The sequence below is a fragment of the Staurois parvus genome, unplaced genomic scaffold (genome assembly GCF_062004578.1).
Source record: "Staurois parvus isolate SC_StPar_1 unplaced genomic scaffold, SC_StPar_1.0 ptg000693l, whole genome shotgun sequence".
Lineage (NCBI taxonomy): Eukaryota > Metazoa > Chordata > Amphibia > Anura > Ranidae > Staurois > Staurois parvus.
Window position 1 is genome coordinate 816,886 of NW_028318489.1, and position 22,334 is coordinate 839,219.

The window sequence follows — 22,334 nt, forward strand, 5'->3', positions numbered from 1 at the left end:
TATGGGACTATGTTTCATGTTACATTATATTTAGCATGTAACACAATATGGTTGCATTTCCCAATCCTCACGATCAACCCCCTGTCCCCAATTGCCTGAATTGCATTGCCATGGTGTTTCTCCATGGACCTGCCTGTTTGAATGTAGTGTGGCTGTCCATTGTTTTGCTCACACAGCTGTGTTATCCATCCACAAATCCATTCCAAAGCAGCAGCTAAATGGTTAGCACTTTTGTCTGGCAGCACTAGGGTCATTGGTTCAAATTAATTAATTTATTTTTTAATATGGTTGAACTGGATGGACCTTTTGTTTTTTTTTTCAGCCAGACTATGTAAATATTTAAAAAGGGGTCAAAATCTTTACCACGTAATTATAGACCTGTTAGTTTAATTTCTATAATTGGGAAGATACTGGAGAGTTTATTAAAAGACCGCATAGATGAGCTCTTGCTGGAAAAAATATTTTAAGCAACAGACAGCATGGATTCATGAAAGACCGAAGTTGTCAAACAAATTAGATTCCTTTTTATGAAGCGGTGGGCAAAACCTTGGACAGAGGGGTGGCGGTGGACGTGGTATACTTGGATTTTGCAAAAGCATTTGACACAGTTCCCCACACACGGCTAATGTGTAAGGTAAAGTCTACGTGGTTGGAAAAATCCATATGTAAATGGATAGAAAACTGGCTAAAAGATGGTATTCAGAGAGTAGTGGTTAATGATTTATACTCTGAATGGTCTAGGGTTGTCAGTGGTGTACCCCAAGGTTCAGTGTTGGGGCCCTTACTTTTTAATTTATTTATAAACAATATAGGGTCTGGGATTATAAATACCATTTCAGTCTTTGCATATGATACCAAGCTGTGCAGTGGAATAACGTCCTTACAGGATGTCTCCAACTTACAAGCCAACCTCAGTGCTCTGTTTATTTGGGCAACTATGTGGCAAATGAGGTTTAAAGCTGATAAATGTAAGGTTCTGCACTTGGGGGCTAAGAATATGCATGCATCTTACATACTGGGGGGGGGGGGGCGCTAGGGGGAATCAATGGTGGAGAAGGATCTGAGAGTTCTGGTAGATCACAAGCTTAATAATGGCATGCAATGCCAAGCTGAAATTTCTAAAGCAAAAAAAATCCTCTTGTATTAAAATTGGTATAGACTCCAGAGAGAGAAATATCATATTACCCCGGTACAAATCATTACTAATACCTCATCTGGAATATGCAGTTCAGTTTTGGGCACCAGTTCAGAAAAAGAACATTAGGGAACTGGAGAAAATACAGAGAAGGGCAACCAAACTGATAAGAGGCATGGAGGAGATCAGCTATGAGGAAAGATTAGAGGAACTGAATTTATTCTCTTTTGAGAAGAGGAGATTAAATGGGGATATGATCTCCATAAAAGAGTTAAACTCCAGAGAGAGATATATAATTTCCTCCCGTTACAAATCATTAGTAATACCTCATCTGGAATATGTATTAGAAAAGAGAAATCCTGATAATCTGCCACCATCCCGATATGACTAGATAAATTGTAGAACCCCCCTACACTGAATGGAACTTTGAAGGAATCATACATAAAATGTGTGAACTCTTTTTGTCAAAAACTCCATAAAATTATGGCACAACACTCCATTGTTGTAAAACCGTTATATTATACATTTTACCATATCACCATTGAAGGATATTATACACAAGTTAAACCGTGATCCTAGTTGATTACAGAGATGATTTTGCAAAATGCCAACGCGTTTCAGAGCCATATAGCTTCTTCCTCAGGGATAGCAGACACTCTGTGTAAAGGTGATATAGTCTGTCAGACTGAAAATACAATTATTTATTGCTTATCATATGGTTCTAAATGTGTAAATATACTCACAATATAAAAGACTCAAAACGTAAATGAATTTTAAATCCTAAAAACAAGCTCCAGGATTGTCAGCACCTCCCAGCCAGGGCACCTATGGGCTCCAGGCACCTAAAAATCCCATCTAGACGGAACACAAGAGTCACTCAGATAACTAACAGAGAGAAAGTAAGATAGATAGATAGAGATATATATATATATATATATATATTCTACATCATGGAAGAAAAAGCCATAAAATGGCTAAGCGAGGGCACCCACCGTTATACTTGTGGGAAATCTCAATATCCTCAGAATGCATATATTGACACCTACATAGATAAGCCATAGACCATATACTTGTATTGGTCTAAACGAGTCTCTGTCCAAGCATACCTTGTGCCCCTTTGGAAACAACACAAATAAAAGTACCAATGAGTAGATATTATTCAAGCCCAAAAAGAGAGGGCATAAATAAAAAACTTTCCAATTTCCAAAGAGGCCCATGTCCTTATTTTGTTTAGTATAAAGGTCTATGTAATGCTTATCATCACAGACCGTCATAGCATAGTCATGGGAGAGCCATGTTGGCTCCTCGGAGTCAAGAGTATCGATTGTAAAAGGGAAACCCCAAATATATAGGGCCCTAATTGACAAATCCTGCAAGTGATACCTGCCCCCCCAAAAAAAGAAGAGGAACCGAGGAAGTGAATGGCGCCTAAACGCCAATCTCACTTTGTCTCCATGAGGAACATTATCGGGCTCTGCCCCCCAGCATGTCGGTGCATGGCGTCACCATGCCATTTCGTTCAGAGTGACGTCACGCACTGGTGCGCCACCGACATTCTGAGGAAGACGCACAGCCGCCAAGGTGAGGAAGAACGGCAAAGCATGAACTTCAAGACACAGACCAAAGATCTGGTGGCGCAGCCCCAGCGTGCTGGGTACCGAAAAGAAGGAACCCAGGCGCCCAGGTTTAAACCCCCACTAGTCCCATGGCAAGAGAGGAAGCTGAGAAAAATTAAGCTATACCCATCACCATAAAAACTATACAGATCTCATTCCTAATATATTGAATCAATATTATAACAGCAGCTATATTCTAGCATTATACAACATGTAGGGCCAAGAATGACACAAACCCAGAAAGGGTCTCAAAAAGATACATAAAGCAATAATAAAATGTACGATCCACCACAGGGCATTGACACCATCATACAGGACAACACAAAAAACCCGCACACTCCCAAACCCCCATTAGGCAATGGAGGGAAGTAATTATTTTTTCATCCCTCCGGACACAAACCCCTCTACAAACATTTTATGTATGATGCCTTCAAAGTCCTGTTCAGTGTAGGGGGGTTTCTACAATTCATCTTGAATATGCAGTTCAGTTTTGGGCATCAATTCACAAAAAGAATATTGGGGAACTGGAGAAAGTACAGAGAAGGGCAACCAAACTGATAAGAGGCATGGAGGAGCTCAGCTATGAGGAAAGATTAGAGGAACTGAATTTGTTTCCTCTTGAGAAGATGAGATTAAGGGGGGATATGATCAATATGTATAATACATAAGGGGGGATATGATCACCATGTATAATACATAAGGGGGGATATGATCAACATGTATAAATACATCAGTGGTTCATATAGTGAACTTGGTGTAGAGTAATTCACCCTGAGGTCATCACAGAGGACAAGGGGGCTACGTATGGGGGTTTCTTCACAGTAAGAGCTGTGAAAATGTAGAATAGACTCCCTCAAGAGTTGGTTCTGGCCAGCTCAGTGGATTGCTTTAAAAAAAGCCTGGATTCTTTCTTAGATACACAGAATATAACTGGATACTAACATTTATAGGTAAAGTCAGGGGCAGACTGACAACTCATGGGGCCCCCAGGCAATAGGGGATCATGGGGCCCCTGTGTCCTTGCCCAAACTCCAAAAAGCCTATGAAAAAGGTACCAGGGGCATCTCATGGGGCCCCCTACTGACCCCGGGCCCTTGGGCAGTGCCTGAGTTTCCAAATGGTCAGTCCGCCCCTGGGTAAAGTTGATCCAGGGAATATCCGATTGCCTCTCGGGGAGATCAGGAAGGAATTTTTTTCCCTTGCAGGAGCAAATTGGATCATGCTTTGCTGGGGTTTTTTGCCTTCCTTTGAATCAAGTGGGGGTCATAACTTTTTTTCTTTTTCATGGTTGAACTAGATGGACTTTTGTCTTTTTTCTGGTTTTGTTATTTTATTTTGTTGTTTTTGGCTGGAGGTCCACATTAAAAATATTAATTCTTGAATAACCAGGACATTGCCCAGAATCCTGCTTTACTATCTCAGTCCAGGAGTGTGAGTGGCAGCATTAATGCGCATTCCCCTGCGGTAAATCAGAAAGGACGCGGCATTGAAAAATTGTAAATATTTTGCACGCAATGCGGCTGATGTCCCGAGTTCTGTGACTGCCTGAAACGTATTGGCTGCCGGCCAAATAGGAGGAATGGAAATAATGTGTCTTCTGAAAATGCCCTCGGATGATTCATTGTCGCTCTCTGCACAATAGGAATTTGGGAATTCTCCATCAGGGGAAAAAAATATTATGACTCAGAAGATGATGTGCTTTGTGTGTTGGAATGAAATGGACCCCAGGGGAGAGTTTTGTTAATCATACACCTCATATCTAATGAACAGATTGTCCATTACCTGCAGCAAAGACAGTCACCAATATGTAAACTGGAGAAGCCTGACTCAGAGATATGGACCTGCTGCCCCGCTTATTAACCTCTTGCACCCATTACATCTCATAGTCCTCATGACTGCAGGAATTCAATCCAGGATGGGCTTAATGTGTGCTAGATCTGACAGCGCCAGATGAATGTGTATGTACAGGGATAACATTGTTTTGAATTCATTTTGGATAGACTGGGGAAGGACTAGCGCCTCTGCCAAGTTACTATTATTGTCTGTCTTGCCTCTTGAGATTCATCCTCTCTGCTTATCCTGATAGTAAATACAAACTCTTATAGTTGTCTCTAGAATAAGAGAGGGGAAATTTTTCAATAGGAACACCTGTTTATTTGCATGGTTAATCATCCAGTGAAACTGCTGGTACATTTCTTCTGTGAATGTGGTAAAAGCAAATGTTTTCAGGTTATTTCCTCTACAGGTCGAATGTTGTTCATTTCTAAAGAAAAAAAAAAACTGCATTACGGCCACTAGATGGAGTGGACGATCAAATGAACTAAGCATTTATTTCCTATGATACCCTGTTGCATCCCAGCATTAGTTGCAACATTCAGCTTCAATCCAGAGATTTCACTGCAGTATTTCTTTTCTGCCGATTAGATGTGCTCAGTCTGGTGGCCAGCATCTTTCAACCCACTGCCTCTGAGCGCATCCTGGGCCCACCTCCAGCCTGTGACTGGACTGTGAAAGGATAACCAGCACAGTGATGAGCGCATCTCTGTTACTCATTTTGGACAATTTCATGCTCCCAACTTTGTGGGAAGAGTTTGGGGATGGCCCCTTCCTGTTCCCCACATGACTGCACACCAGTGCACAAAGCAAGGTCCATAAAGACATGGATGAGGAGATTGGGGTGGAGGAAGTTGACTGACCTGCACAGAGTCCTGACCTCAACCCCATAGAACACCTTTGGGATGAATTAGAGCGGAGACTACGAACCAGGCCTCCTCGTCCGACATCAGTGCCTGACCTCACAAATGTGCTTCTGGAAGAATGGTCAAACCTTCCCATAGACACCCTCCTAAACCTTGTGGATGGCCTTCCCAGAAGAGTTGAAGCTGTTTTAGCTGCAAAGGGCGGGGCCAACTCAATATTGAACCCTACGGACTGACTGGGATGCCATTAAAGTTAATGTGCGTGTAAACGCAGGTGTCCCAATACTTTTGGCATTAAAGTGTAGGTCAAGTTTGGCAGTGGTATGGCCAAGGGGATAATTTTTGCCGCAACACAAAGCACCATGGAAGTAGCATGTGTATACCCCCATATGACTGCCTTTGCAGCTTAAGGGGGTTAGTTGGGGGGTGGTAAAAACACTGCTCAAGCGTCTGATTGTATATGATCGTAAATATAAACTGCTAAATACCTTTTCTCATTAGCAGTTAGAGCAGTCTTGTGACTTCTATCAGTGTCCAGCAGAGCACTGGTTAAAGCTTGTAGGAGGAGTTTGTTTTCTTTCTGCTCTAGGAGGATTCAGAACCCCTGACCTCTGTCTGGACAGTGCTGATTGACCCTGTGCTGATCACATTCACCCTCCCAAGAAAAAAAAAAAAAACCTCTCTAGCAATACACACCAAACTGAGCATGTGCAGAGTGACTCCACACATAGGTCTTATCAGGAGATAAGAGGGGGCACTGGAAGAAGGGGAGGATCAGAGAAGACAGGATCAAGCAGTCTTTTTACACAATGCAGAGGATTAACCCCTTAGGTTCCACAGTGAGTATAACAAGCATGCTTTATTGTATATACAGACTGATTTTACTGATGTGGGTTTAGTAACACTTTAAAGTAGATCTAAACTCAATCATTACAATTTTTCATACAAGCTTTGACATGGTAATGAAATTTCAAAAATGAATTATGTTGTTGTAGGGTGTCACTTGAGCTCCTGGTAGAGACTACTAGTGGCCGTTCTGGTACACATTTTGTAGGCAAAGTCCACCATCCTCTTTATTTAGGAATCAGGAATCCAAAGCAATGTGCCTGCTGGAGGAAGCGCTTGTAGATATGAAGTGGCTGAAACAGGCGAGAGGAGATCAGCAGCGCTGAAATGCAAAAAGAGAAAACAGGATTTCATGAAAACAGCCATGGCAATTGATTGTTACACAAAGAAAATGTCATCCAGTCTGGGTTTACCTCTATCTTTAAGTCAGGATACAGTGTACCAGCTAAGAATGTTGTTCATTATCTCATTGATTAGAATGGCGGGGCACTGAGGCTGTTTGCTTGCCATCCCAGGGTTAGCAGAATGTGGTTTAATTATTGTTTATATGACAATACAGGGACTTGGAAAATGAAAAGCTTGTTTAGCTGCCTGCTTCAGAGTCGCACAGCGAAGCCGCAAATTGGAGAAGGATGCAGACACGCTGACACCTAGTGGTTATCTTTGCACATTTCCTTATTAAATGAGTTTTCCAGGTTTTTGCACAGCAAAAAAAAAACAATTGAAGGCAAATACAGGCATACCTCGGTTTACGAACGCCTTGGTTAACCGAATTTTCGTTTTACGAATGAAAATCCATTCAGTTTACAAATTTGTTTCGCAATACAGATTCATTGGTTTTCAATGCATTTACAAACATTTTTTTTAAACATGTCCCTGTACAGTATTTATGCCTTTTAAAGTGCACTTTATAAAGAAATTTGAACAGATAAGACTTTTTTTTTTTTTTTTACTTTTTTCTGACCTCCGGAACAAATTAATTGCTTTTCAATGTATTTACACATTTTTTTTAAATCATGTCCATGTACAGTACTATGCCTTTAAATTTGCACTTTATAAAGAATTTTGAACAGATAAGACTTTTTTTTTTTTTTCTTTACTTTTTTCTGACCTCCGGAATGGATTAATTGGTTTTCAATGCATTTACAATTTTTTTTTAATCATGTCCATGTACAGTACTATGCCTTTTTAAATTTGCACTTTATAAAGAGTTTTGAACAGATAAAAGACTTTTTTTTTTTGGGGGGGGGGGGGTTTCTCCATTTTTCTGACCTCCGTAACGGAATAATTGGTTTTTAATGCATTTACAAATTTGTTCTTAATCATATCCCTTTATGCCTTTTAAAGTGCATTTTATAAAGAGTTTTGAACAGATAAAAGACCTTTTTTTTAACTTTTTCCTGACCTCCGAAATGGATTAATTGGTTTAAAAATGCATTTACAGATTTGTTTTTAATCATGTTCCTGTACCGTATTTATGCCTTTAAAGTGCACTTTATAAAGAGTTTTGAACAGGTAAGACTTTTTTCTGACCTCCGGCACGGATTAATTGGTTTTCAATGCATTTACAAATTAATTTGTAATCATGTTCCTGTACAGTATTTATGCCTTTAAAGTGCACTTTATAAAGAGTTTTGAAAAGACTTTTTTAAACTTTTTTTTACTTTTTTCTGACCTCTGGAACGGATTAATTGGTTTTCAATGCATTCCTATGGGAAACCGCGTTTCGGTTTAAGAATTTTTTGTAATACGAATTAAATTTATAAACCGAGGTACACCTGTATACAAAGGGAAAAACATGTTCTTCAAAGGCTACTAATTTTATCAATCGGCTTGCTTTGCACTGACTTGAGATAGGCAAGCTGAAAGTTATAATCAGGCTTGCAGTAAAAGTGATGGTCATTATCAGTCCAGAGGTGGCATATTTGCACACACTTTGCAGGTGGGTATTGGTGCAGGACGCACAGTCATTTCTTGTTAACCTATTGCTAGGCTGTTTTTATATGTTTCAAGCTGACCTCTGAGATATGCAGTTGTCTAAATGCACTTGTCATGTGCATTGTTGAATCTTTGGTCTGCTTTGTGTATTTCTTCCAGATCTGTGCAGTAATCCAGTGTAAAATGTTACCTCTTCCTGTAATAGACTGGTCACTGCTGCTCTCTCTCCCTGTGCAGGGTGACTGGTCTTGTCTCTGCCCCCTCTTGTAGTTTTCTGCAGGTAGTGGGTGGAGCCTGCTGGACCCCTCTCACACATAGTAAAACAGCACACAGTTAACCTTTTGATTGCCCCAGATGTTACCCCTTCCTGCCCAGTGTCATTAGTACAGTGTCAGTGCATGTTTTTATTAGCAATGATCACTGTATTGGTGTCACTGGAGATGTCAGTTGCAGTTAGTCAGTTCCCTCCAGTGTCAGACACACGCCGCAGTCCCGCTATAAGTCGCTGATCACCGCCATTACTAGTATAAAATAAAAAGTACATTATATATGCCACATTTGTAAACGCTATAATTTTCACGCAAACCAATTAATATACACTTATTTTTTAACAAAGCAATGTAGCCAAATACATTTTGGCCTAAATTTATGAAGAAATTAGAATTTTAACTTTTTTTTATTGGATATGTTTTATAGCAAAAAGTAGTTTTTTTTTTTTTTCTTTTTCAAAATTGTCAGTCTTTTTTTGTTTATAGCGCAAAAAAATAAAACGCACAGGGGTGATTTATTCCACCAAAAGAAAGCTCTATTTGTGGGGAATAAAGGACATACATTTCATTTTGGTGCAGCGTTGCATGACTGCGCAATTATCAGTTAATATAACGCAGTGCCATATCGCAAAAAATGGCCTGGTCAGGAATGGGGGTATATCCTCTGGAGAGCAAGTGGTGCTGCGTATTAACATCTCTACCCAAAACTGAGAGGCTATGTAAATTCTCACTGTTCATGCATTGTAGGATCGTTGGTTTTAATTGCATGAGGTGTGATGGTCTTTCCTTTGTGTTTCAGGAACGGCATCAGTGGCAGTAGCTGGGATTTTGGCTGCTCTCAGGATCACGAACAATAGACTTTCTGATCACAAGTTTGTCTTTCAAGGTGCTGGGGAGGTAAGGGCCGTGATCGGCTACTCTAACTACTGTTTGTTTAACCTGCTTCTTCCATACAGCAGACAAATGAGCATAGGAAGGACTACTGTCCTGGATCCTGTACCCGGACTGCTCTGGACAAAAAGGACTCCTCAGAGGCTGTACACCATACAGAGCCTGGGATCCGTTGCCTCTGCGTACATCTGCCCATTGAGATGCTTTAGCAAAGGCGGCTGCAGGGCTTTTTTCTTTGAGAATAGGTGCAGGTAGTCCCCCCTTCTGAGTCACCCCTTGTCTCCGCCCCCTACCCACCTCCGAGTACCGTCCCTTGGTTCCGCCCCCTACCCACCTCCCAGTACCATCCCTTGGTTCCACCCCTACCCACCTCCGAGTACCGTCCCTTGGTTCCGGCCCCCTACCCACCTCCCAGTACTGCCTCTTTTAGAGACTATAAAACCAAGCATCATTTTATGGAGTGAAGTAATTTGTATGAAGGTTAATGATCACAAGAAAAGCAGTAAAATAGATCCCCCAGCAACCATAGACCCCAAGCAACAATAGATCCCCCTGCAACAATAAACTTCTCCCTGCAACAGTAGATTCACTAGAACTTAAACAAGCTTGAGCCTACCTCCGAGGCAGCCGGTTATACCTGCAAAACCGTTCAGGAAAGGCCACCTCCACACTCCCCGGTCTCTCAGGAGCATTCTAATTGATGTCTACAATATGAGAAGTATCTTCAATCCTGCTTTGACCTTGCTCTGATGCTTGAAATTTATCATTTTTGATAAAACCTCTTTACAAATATGCACTAAGGGACTGTTATTGCCACTCTTTATGGACTTGCCATTTGGTTGCTACCCGGACCAGACTCTATGCTTTTAATGTATGAGGGAGGCTTTACTTTCCATGCATATCCTCCCCTGGATGGTGCCTAAATCACTGGTCGTCAGCAGGTGAACACACTATAAATATTTATATATATATATATATATATATATACAGTCAGGTCCATAAATATTGGGACATCGACACAATTCTAACATTTTTGGCTCTATACACCACCACAATGGATTTGAAATGAAACGAACAAGATGTGCTTTAAATGCAGACTGTCAGCTTTAATTTGAGGTTATTTACATCCAAATCAGGTGAACGGTGTAGGAATTACAACAGTTTGCATATGTGCCTCCCACTTGTTTAGGGACCAAAAATAATGGGACAATTGGCTTCTCAGCTGTTCTATGGCCAGGTGTGTGTTATTCCTTCATTATCCCAATTACAATGAGCAGATAAAAGGTCCAGAGTTCATTTCAAGTGTGCTATTTGCATTTGGAATCTGTTGCTGTCAACTCTCAAGATGAGATTCAAAGAGCTGTCACTATCAGTGAAGCAAGCCATCATTAGGCTGAAAAAATAAAACAAATCCATCAGAGAGATAGCAAAAACATTAGGTGTGGCCAAAACAACTGTTTGGAACATAAAACTTAAAAAGAAGGAACGCACCGGTGAGCTCAGCAACACCAAAAGACCCGGAAGACCACAGAAAACAACTGTGGTGGATGACCGAAGAATTCTTTCCCTGGTGAAGAAAACACCATTCACAACAGTTGGCCAGATCAAGAACACTCTCCAGGAGGTAGGTGTATGTGTGTCAAAGTCAACAATCAAGAGAAGACTTCACCAGAGTGAATACAGAGGGTCCACCACAAGATGTAAACCATTGGTGAGCCTCAAAAACAGGAAGGCCAGATTAGAGTTTGCCGAACAACATCTAAAAAAGCCTTCACAGTTCTGGAACAACATCCTATGGACAGATGAGACCAAGATCAACTTGTACCAGAGTGATGGGAAGAGAAGAGTATGGAGAAGGAAAGGAACTGCTCATGATCCTAAGCATACCACCTCATCAGTGAAGCATGGTGGTGGTAGTGTCATGGCGTGGGCATGTATGGCTGCCAATGGAACTGGTTCTCTTGTATTTATTGATGATGTGACTGCTGACAAAAGCAGCAGGATGAATTCTGAAGTGTTTCGGGCAATATTATCTGCTCATATTCAGCCAAATGCTTCACAACTCATTGGACGCCACTTCACAGTGCAGATGGACAATGACCCAAAGCATACTGCAAAAGCAACCAAAGAGTTTTTTAAGGGAAAGAAGTGGAATGTTATGCAATGGCCAAGTCAATCATCTGACCTGAATCCGATTGAGCATGCATTTCACTTGCTGAAGACAAAACTGAAGGGAAAATGCTCCAAGAACAAGCAGGAACTGAAGACAGTTGCAATAGAGGCCTGGCAGAGCATCACCAGGGATGAAACCCAGCGTCTGGTGATGTCTATGCATTCCAGACTTCAGGCTGTAATTGACTGCAAAGGATTTGCAACCAAATATTAAAAAGTGAAAGTTTGATTTATGATTATTATTCTGTCCCATTACTTTTGAGCCCTTAACAAGTGGGAGGCACATATGCAAACTGTTGTAATTCCTACACCGTTCACCTGATTTGGATGTAAATACCCTCAAATTAAAGCTGACAGTCTGCAGTTAAAGCACAACTTATTCGTTTCATTTCAAATCCACTGTGGTGGTGTATAGAGCCAAAAATGTTAGAATTGTGTTGATGTCCCAATATTTATGGATCTGACTGTATATATACACACAGCTTATACAATCGGTTCCCTCCTCTGGACTACATTTGGTCTGGTGTTCTGTCTGGGACTCTTGTATGGTTGCCCCCAATGAGATCCATCTGGTTCACAATTTAGTGTAAGAGGGAGGTCTATGCAAATTACAGCGTATCCTCCTCTAGACTACACATTAATATCTCTATATGAGGCCTCCACCATGTTTCCACCTATTGCATCCTTTTTTGAGTGGCAGAAACATATTAATCCCTTTGAAGAGGACTCCGTTATTAATCTTGGAACTTTACATGCTGAGCAGTATGGTCCTTTCAGAGGTTGCTATTCTATGCTCATCTAACTGATATTACTGGTAGCCCTTGGTAGGGGATATAATGCGAGACCTGTGGAGTGTTGTGGGGGGGTTTGTGTTGTTTTTAGATATGTCTTTGTCTAATAAAGGAGTCGTTCATGTGTCTTTGACCACTGACCCTATTATTTAATATACAAAAAAGAGAAGAAGAGGGGTTTCCTGATCAGTAGCCAACAACCCCAGAATAAATAAATAAAGGGAAAAGACCTCATATAGGACTTGGGACTTTGAAAGCATAGATATATACTGAAAAAAAGTTTTATAAAAAGTACAATCTTTTTATTGTGTCAAAAAATTATTTTAACATGTAGACATTCCATACAATACATCATCCAAAGTCATAGTACAGCATCACCATCAAGTATTAATTGTATGATAAGAATTACAAATTTTAATGGTTAGTCAAACATAGTCATACTGGGTATCCTGATCATGCAATTAATACTTTGATGGTGATGCTGTACTATGACTTTGGATGATGTATTGTATGTTATGTCTACATGTTAAAATAATTTTTTTGACACAATAAAAAGTTTGTACTTTTTCTAAAACTTTTTTTCAGTATATATCTATGCCTTCAAAGTCCCAAGTCCTATAGGAGGTCTTTTCCCTTTATTATTTAATATAGGTATAACAAAAAAAACTACAGAAATACACTCCTGCGCCACAGAATGTCTACAACCACAGGTATACAATGCTGCTGTGCACTAGTGTAAACAACAAATCAAGAAAAAAAACAAAATAAAACAGCGCAAATAATACCTAAACCAATTAAATATTTCAAACTGAATACATAAATGTGCAAGAAAATTGTGTATGTAAGTGTGACACACTCAAATCAGAAAAATAAATAAATAATAAATGAATAAATGCCAAAACAACTCAATTCATTGAAAAAAATAAAATATATATAAAAATAAGTCCAAAATTCTTTTTCCCAGCCTTCAAAGTGCTTATACAAAAGAAATGATCTTCTGTAAATGTGTGCTTCCACCTTCCACCAGTGCAAAAAAAAACACCAATCCTGGTTGAGTCCATAACTAATCAGTTTTAGTCTCGTTTACTATAACAATAGAATCACGCCAACAACATAGACCCCTGCTAGCAACTATAGATCTCCCAGCAACCAACATCAATAGACCCTCCAGCAGCCAGCAACAATAGACCCCTTCCTCAACCGAAGATCCTTCCCAGTGACAGTAGATCCCCCGCCAGCAACAATAGACCCCCAACAACGTTAGATCCCCCCAGCAGCCACCAACAATAGACCCTCTAGCATGCTCAGTACTCACATGTGTGGGAGTGCAGTCATCCCCACACATTTCCAGGATGCAAACTGAGCTGCACGTGCGCGGTATGCGCTCATTTAAGCTGGTGTCACACATTTGTAATGTCTGTTCATATGCATAGGCAGCTTTGGTTACGTGGCTAGGACATGGTAGATATGCTTAAACAATTTCTTGCTTTTTATGGTTTACTTGTATGCCAGTAGACATACTCCTGAATTATTTAGGCTCCCTACACCGTACTTTTTCTTATGCCCACTCCTTTTATTTATAATGGAGTCTATTGATATTAATCATTGCACTCCTTGTGGTGCTTACCTCTCCTAAGATCTGAATGTTTCAAAGGGGGTTTCAAGAGGGGCTTATCGACTTGCAAAGCCGTCAATCATCAGTTTCCTGGCCTCTATAAATTATGTATTGTTTAGAACATTTCAGAAATGTTCTACTGAGCTCATGTACACTGCAGCTGATAAACTGACGTTTAGGAGCTTTTCTGGCTTTTTTTTTTTTCTGCAGCCCCTGAACTCTCCCTAATGTTTTCCTGTGTCCATGTACACATGGTCATTTACAGTCTTTTACAGGCAGTTGAGTTTACAGTCGTTTTTTTTGAACGCAGCAAAATTGCGTTCAGGAGTAGATTTTACCGGCATTTTAAACAGCAAACACTTGCAAACGTGTGTAAATGCAGTTAACCACGTTTATAAGCGTTTGCATTTTAAAAGCGTTTTTGATTGGTTCATATCCAGGGCACAATTTGCTAAGCGGTATCCTACACCATCTGAGTATGCTGTAGGATACTGCATAGCCTTTAAAAAAAAAACCATTTGAATCCACAAAAATAGGCTACTAAAATACCGCATTAGTTATTTTTTTAAGCCATGCAAAATTTTAGTAGTAAAAAGCATGCATCATGCTTCAGCTATCAGCTGGGTTCCCACTGACAGCTGAATGTAAGAATTACTGGCAATTAAAAACTAATTGTTTTTTGTCCAGTTTACCAGCGTCGGTAGCGGAGCCTTTTTTTTTTTTTTTTTTTTCCCGGAGCGGCGCCAGGCAATGTGATTGACGTTGGATCTACTTCGGGAGACATTCTTTTATTAAAGGACTTGTCAAAGAATGAGTCCTGTCTTTTTTCACACTACAGCTTTTTTTTTTTTTGTGAATGGGTAGCGGTACCATGTACCCCATACTAATTCATGTGGGGGGGGGCGGGATCTGGGGGCCCCCTTGCTAAAGGGGGCTTCCGGATTCTGATAAGCCCCCCACCCGCAGACCCCCACAGCCCAGGGTTGTGGGGAAGAGGCCCTAGTCCCCATCAACATGGGGACAAGGTGCTTTGGGGGGGAGCTCCCCCAAAGCACCCCCCCATGTTAAGGGCATGTGGCCTGGTATGGTTCAGGGGGGAGGGGGCGCTCACGCTTGCTCACCCCTCCCCCCTTTCCTGACCTGCCGGGCTGCATGCTTGGATAAGAGTCTGGTATGGAGTTTGAGGGGAACCCCATGCCATTTTTTTTTTTTTTAATATTGGTGTGGGGTCCCACCCTCAAAAACCATACCAGACCTGAAGGGCTTGGTATGGATGGAAGGGGGGACCCCACGCCATTTTTTAAATTATTTTTTAATTGCCAGCAATTCTTTCTTTACATTCAGCTGTCAGTGGGAATCCCGCTGACAGTTGAAACAATAATGCATTCTTTTCACTACTAAAATACCGCATGACTTGATAAAATAACTCATGGTGTATTTTAGTAGCCTTTTTTAGTTAATTTACTATTTTTCAGTGCATTTTGGGCATTTAGGAAGGTCTCCTGAGGTTATCTTTTAAAAACGCTTCTAAACGGAAACGTGCATAAACGCTGCTAAACGCAGTATGCAAACGCGGCTAAACTGATGTTTTTTAACCTACGTTTTCCAGCAGTCAGTTTCCATCGTTCAGAAGAGTTGTCCAAACGCCCCGTGTACATGAGCCCTAAGCCTGTCATCCAGCCAATAAATTATTGTTATTTTAAAATGCCAATATGAACAAAAAGTAGTTGTAAAAAAAAAACATTTGGGTATAAAGGCCAAGTTTACCTCTTCTTAAAAAAAAAAAAAAAAATGAAAGTGGAGTTCCAACCGAAAGAGGAAATTCTGCATTAAAGATTGGTCCCCTGCTCCCCATTAGGAATTGGCACCTTTGGGGAGCCGGGGGGGGGAGAACAGGTACCTGAAATTGACAGGTACACAGTCCCCATTCCGCTGTGATCGTCTAGGCGACTGGAAGCGGAAATTATCCTTCTCCATTCCTGTAGTCTTGTGGGACACGTGACAGGTCCCAGAAGATGACGGGGCCATTCAGGAAGTGCAGCGCTTCTCATGCATGCCCAGTGGGCACCCAGCTGTGAAGCCGCAAGCTGTCAGCCAGGTGCGCACCCTGAAGATGCCGGCACCTGCAACACAGGACGGCTAGTGAAACAGGCTGTGGGGAGGACACCATGGGATTGTGGGACAGGTGAGTGGCTGTTTTTGTAGCTGCTGACTTTTATTTTTACAATGTGAGTGGAATTCCACTTTAAATACACATCTTTTTAGAAATTATTTTTTACAGAAGTCTGCAGACTTGTACCTGAGATCAGTGGATGGCAGGTGTAATGTCAGGCCCTGCACACCCTGTCTAGAGCTCCCTGCCTATAAGTCCATCTGCCACAGTGCCAGATGGGACTTGTGGTTTCTTCATTCACACGTTCCCATGAAAGAATAATGCAGCTGTGTGGGCAGAATTTTGCACAGCTGCACTGTTTTTAAAATGTGACGGTGCGTGGTAAGTGAGGAACCCTCACCTGCTGTCACAGTGGGGGGGATCAGGGGGGTGAGTGGGATGCATTAGTAACATGCTATATCCTACTGTAAATACGAGTGTAATATATAACCTGTTACTAAAAGTGAACCTATCCGTTTTGTTTATTAGTTCTTTACGGTTCATGTAATTGGGGTGGGGGGGACAGGAGTGTGTCCTTTGCTCACATACTTTGTATTATGATGTATTAAATTCCCCATTTTAGGCCCATTTTATTTATTAATTTTATTTATTTCAGGTTCTTTTATAGCGACGTAAATCTTTACGCAGCGCTTTACATATATATTGTACATTCACATCAGTCCCAAACCCTCAAGGGGCGTACAATCTAAGGTTCCTAACTCACATTCATACATACACATACTAGCTAGGGCCAAATTAGACAGGATCCAATTAACCTACCAGCGTGTCTCTGGAGGTGGGAGGAAACCGGAGTACCCAGAGGAAACCCACGCAGGCACAGGGAGAACATGCAAATTCCAGGCAGGTGGTGCCGTGGTTGGGATTCAAACATTCATGCTATTATATAGTGGTAAAGGATGGTAGCATAAATACAGTATATGGGCAGCACAGTTGCTATGTGGTTAGCACTTCCACCTGGCAGCACTAGGATCATCGGTTTTTAGAAACATAGAAAAATGATTGAGTGGTCCATCAAGTCTACCCCCTTTTTTGTTTGCCTTTGTTTTTTTTTACTTTTTTGTCTGCATATAGATGTATGTTTGACCCAAGCATGTTTGAAGCCATTTACTGTTGACTGGCTCACTACCTCTGCTGAAAGTTTATTACAAACATCAACTACTCTTTCAGTATAATAATTACTTTTGTACTTTCCTCCAGTTAGTTTGAGTTGTTCCTTTAAATACATCAATGGGGTGAATAAGGTTCAGGAGGGCAGTATTTTCAATATAAAACCAAAAAAGCGGGTGAATTTTAAGTAGTCACCCTACTGAGCAGCACCTATCTGCTAGAACTTTCAATGATTTAGATTATGGCTGCTTGATTTTAAAGGACAGCTGTACCATGGGCATAGTTGTGGATGAATGGTTTCCCCGTACCCCCTGAATGCAGCCCACCAAACTTGCTTTCCAGTAGATCAAGTACTTGTTTGGGTAGTCTGGCTCAGTGTCTTCATCATATCCAAATGAAGTATGATTTTTCCCCAAAAACATGCTTGCCTTCTACCTACCTGAGGCAGAGTGTCTTTAGAAACTTGGTTCTAGTGTGGGATTTATAACCTCCAGATACTGGAGAATAGTCATTATACCATTTCACCAACAAAAATACACAGAATAGTGAAGACCTGGACAGATGCACTGGTGGGCAGTGTTACTAATAATCAACATGTGTGGGTGGCTCTGTCACCCCTGGTAGCCCTGCTGTCCTGTGCCACAGACTATGTTGGTGGTTGCAGCCATTCCGACAGGTATAACGTACTGACTGGACTTGCTTTTTAGCATTTCTTGTGTTTTAATCATCTTCGTGTACAAATAACATCAGGTTGGATCAGTCATAATTTAGTTTCCAAATTCCAGACTCCACTATGCCCAATATGGTCAGCTTTTAAAAATATCTTTTCATTGCATTGAGACATTCATCAGTTAGGCAGACGGTACACTTCTGCTCATATTAGGAGATTTCCAAAAACTGAATAATATCCATGTCGTCCCAGTTATTTATAGCACATAAAAATTGATCACCTTAGGAACCGAGATTCTGGAGTTGTGTGCACTGCCTGCACAGTCTGTTCTTCCTGATGAGTGTTTGGAATAAAAGGCTGTTTTGTGGGGGCTGTGGGGGATCAGAGGTGGGGGATATGGACTTTTCACCCCTTTCCATTGCTTTAGAACAGTGGTCTCCAAACTAAGGTCCAGGGACCAGATGCGGCCCTTTACTTGTCTTTTTCCTTGAGGCATTTTTCCTCCTACTGACACCTACGATGGGGAACTCTTCCTCCCTCTGACACCAATGATGGGTCACTATTCATCCCATTGACACCAACGATGGGGCACTATTCCTTCCACTGATACCAATGATGGGGCACTATTCCTCCCACTGACACCAATGATGGGGCACTATTCCTCCCACTGATACCAATGATGGGGCACTATTCCCCCCACTGATACTAATGATGGGGCACTATTCCTCCCACTGATACCAATGATGGGGCACTATTCCTCCCACTGATACCAATGATGGGGCACTATTCCTCCCACTGACACCAATGATGGGGTACTATTTCTTCCACTGACACCAATGATGGGGCAATATTCCTCCCACTGACACCAACGATGGGGCACTATTCCTCCCGCTGACACCAACGATGGGGCACTATTCCTCCCGCTGACACCAACGATGGGGCACTATTCCTCCCGCTGACACCAACGATGGGGCACTATTCCTCCCGCTGACACCAACGATGGGGCACTATTCCTCCCGCTGACACCAACGATGGGGCACTATTCCTCCCGCTGACACCAACGATGGGGCACTATTCCTCCCGCTGACACCAACGATGGGGCACTATTCCTCCCGCTGACACCAACGATGGGGCACTATTCCTCCCGCTGACACCAACGATGGGGCACTATTCCTCCCGCTGACACCAACGATGGGGCACTATTCCTCCCACTGACACCAACGATGGGGCACCATTCTTCCCACTGATGCCAATGATGGGGCACTATTTCTCTCACTAACACCAAGGATGGGGCATTGTTTAGTCCCACCAGGCAAAGTCTGGCCCCCCTAAAGTCTGAAGGACAGTAAACTGGCCCTTTTGCTTAGAAAGTTTGTAAACCTCTGCTTTAGAAAGACCAAACCCTACTCAGAACATTTTAAGGGCAAGGCCTCGCAAAGCAGACCTTCCTTGATAAGTGTGACTTTTCTCTTGGAACTGGGTATTTTTTGTTTTGCAGTCCATGCACTTCTGGGGTCTTCCCAGACTTGAGGGTATAAATTGCCACCAAGATATCATCATTTGTTATATATGCCTGCAGAAAGAATCAATCTTGGGTGTCAGACTGGAGGTGGTGTATTTTGGAGGTATCTATTAAGTTCTTCAGTAAAATATGTGGGCCTAGATGTGTAAAGGATACAGAAGTACACCGTAAAGTGATTCATTATGGTTGTCGGATTGGTCCATGGAATACCACTCACATCCTGCATCCCAGGTATAGTTATTCAGAGTTATTGGTCTCTTGTCACCCAGGCAAGGGGTTGTCCATATTTTCCCCCTCTCAAAACCCTGATGGGATTGATGGAGCTGCTTCTTCTTTGAACCCTAGCTATGTTATCCTGATATTGACCTTGGACATATGCTTTAGAAGTCTTCCAGTAGGTATACACTTACTGACCACTTTATTAGGTACACCTGTTCAGTTGTTTAGTCGCAGAAAATTGCTAATCAGCCAATCACATGGCAGCAACTCCATGCATTTAGGCATCTGGGCATGGTGAAGACGACTTGCTGTAGTTCAAACTGAGCATCAGAATAGGGGATAAAGGGGATTTAAGTGACTTTGAACGTGGCATGGTTGTTTGTGCCAGACGGGCTGGTGATATACTGGGATTTTCACGAACAACCATCTCTAGCGTTTACAGAGAATGGTCTGAAAAAGAGAAACTATCCAATGAGCTGCAGTTGTGTGGATGAAAATGCTTTGTCAGAGGAAAATGGGCAGACTGATTCGAGATGACAGAAAGACAACAGTAACTCCTATAACTACTCATTACAACTACGGTATGCAGAATACCATCTCTGAACACACAACACGTTGAACCTTGAAGCAGATGGGCTACAGCTGCAGAAGACCACACTGGGTTCCACTTCTTTCAGCTAAGAACAGGAAACAGAGGCTATAATTTGCACAGGCTCACCAAAATTGGACAATAGAAGATTGGAAAAACGTTGCCTGGTCTGATGATTGTCGATTTCAGCTGCGACATTCAGATGGTAGGGTCAGAATTTGACGTAAACAACATGAAAGCATGGATCCATCCTGCCTGTATCAATGGTTCAGGCTGGAGGTGTAATGGTGTGGGGAATATTTTCTTGGCACACTTTAGGCTCCTTAGTACCAATTAGGCATTGTTTAACCCCTTCCCGCCGGCGCCTCCCGTCCCTTTAAGAGTTTCAGACGCCAGGAGGCGGGGCGGGTGGGGCATGGTTTAGGGTTCATGTGACCACCGTGACGCGTCGTCGCGGCGGTCACATGATCGGGAAAGGTCCCAATTGAAAGAGCAGACCGGTACCTTTCCGTGAGTACCGGACGTGTGCTGGGAGCGTGCAGGGCGCGCGCTCTCAGCACATATGTTTTTTGTTACATGAACACAAATGTGCGGCTGCTCGGTGTCTAGGCCCAGACGCCAGGAGGCCGCACATTTGTGTGCGGTTGGCATGAAGGGGTTAAACACCACAGTCTACCTGAGTTGCTGACCATGTCCATCCCTTTATGACTACAGTGTCCCCATCTTCTGATGGCTCCTTCCAGCAGGATAATGCACCATGTCACAAAGTTCACACCATCTCAAACTGGTTTCTTGAACATGACAATGAGTTCACTGTACTCCAATGGCCTCCACAGTCGCAGAGCTCAGTCCAAAAGAGCACATTTTGGGATGTGGTGGAATGGGAGATTTGCATCATGGATGTGCAGCCGACAAATCTGCAGCAACTGCATAATTTTGAGGAATGTTTCCAACACCTTGTTGAAGCTAAGCCACGAAGAATGAAGGCAGTTCTGAAGGCAAAAGGGGGTCCAACCCAGTACTAGCATGGTGTACCTAATAAAGTGGCCAGAGAGTGATGATGCACTTTTTCGGGTCTATTTATAAAAACAATTGGTGTATAAATGTCACAAGCATTCGCACAGCTGTTACAGATAATGTCCAGAATTACTTTCAGCTCCATCTGATGGCCATAATTTGGTATTTTCCTGATTCAGAAATGTATTGCACAAATTACGGCCATTATTCATGACATCTATACAAGTGCTTGAGACATTCACATGCTGAATGTTTTATAAGAAAAAAACCCTAAGGGCTTGTTTACATTTGAGGCCAGGGGACAGTAAAAATAGGCTGATGAGCCATGGTTTAACCCCCCCCCCTTTACCTAAACCACACATCACTTTTCAGAGGACCGGTAAGGGCTGCCCCAAATGTAAGCAAACTTCTCTGTTTCTTTTATCTTTTTTCTTTTATTTTGCTGTTCCTGAGATAAGACAGATCAAAATATAAATTGCTTTCGATGTACAGGGCTCATGGCCAGCTCTTCTACAGCATGTTTTTAATGAGAAACATTTCAAATATCTAGGCACCATTCCCAAATGAAAACGGAATCTGAGGGTTTGATGTCAGCTTGGCACATAACCATAACGTAATATGGTCCTGTTATCCTTTCAGCTCCTGCCAATAATTTGACAGCCTCGTGTACAAATCTAGCAACTCAATTCCTAATCCCAACCGTCTTATTAAATGTCTGGTTTTGATAAGTATTTTGTTTGCTTATTTACAAATTGGACAGGTTGCAAATGCTGCGGCTGCCTAGAACTACCCAGAAAGCAGCACTCGCCCATTAAGGGGCCTTTATCCAAAACTGCAGTCTTTTTTTGGGTAGGCTATTAGAGGAGCAGTGTGTGTCTGTAGAATTTTATTTGGCCTTTGCAGGTTTGGTGGCAAAATCCCCAGTCCTGAGATCCCTCCAGTCATCTCCTCCTCAAGCTGATTTTTCAGGGTTTTGGGCACTCCGTGACCACCTTCCCAAAGCAACCAAATTCTGATAGGTACCAGTGTGGCAGATAGCTGGAGAAGTCAATTCTATGTTGCTTT

General features: G+C 42.0%; 1 protein-coding gene across 2 annotated transcripts in view; it reads left to right on the forward strand.

Moving 5' to 3' along the window:
- LOC149446260 (NADP-dependent malic enzyme-like) overlaps nt 1–22,334 on the forward strand; it is a 279,632-nt gene that overhangs the window by 224,666 nt on the left and 32,632 nt on the right. For both annotated transcript variants that reach the window (XM_089652763.1, XM_089652762.1), the window contains exon 9: nt 9,303–9,400. In XM_089652763.1, coding sequence (XP_089508889.1) covers nt 9,303–9,400 — 98 coding nt within the window. The remainder of the gene's footprint in view (nt 1–9,302; nt 9,401–22,334) is intronic.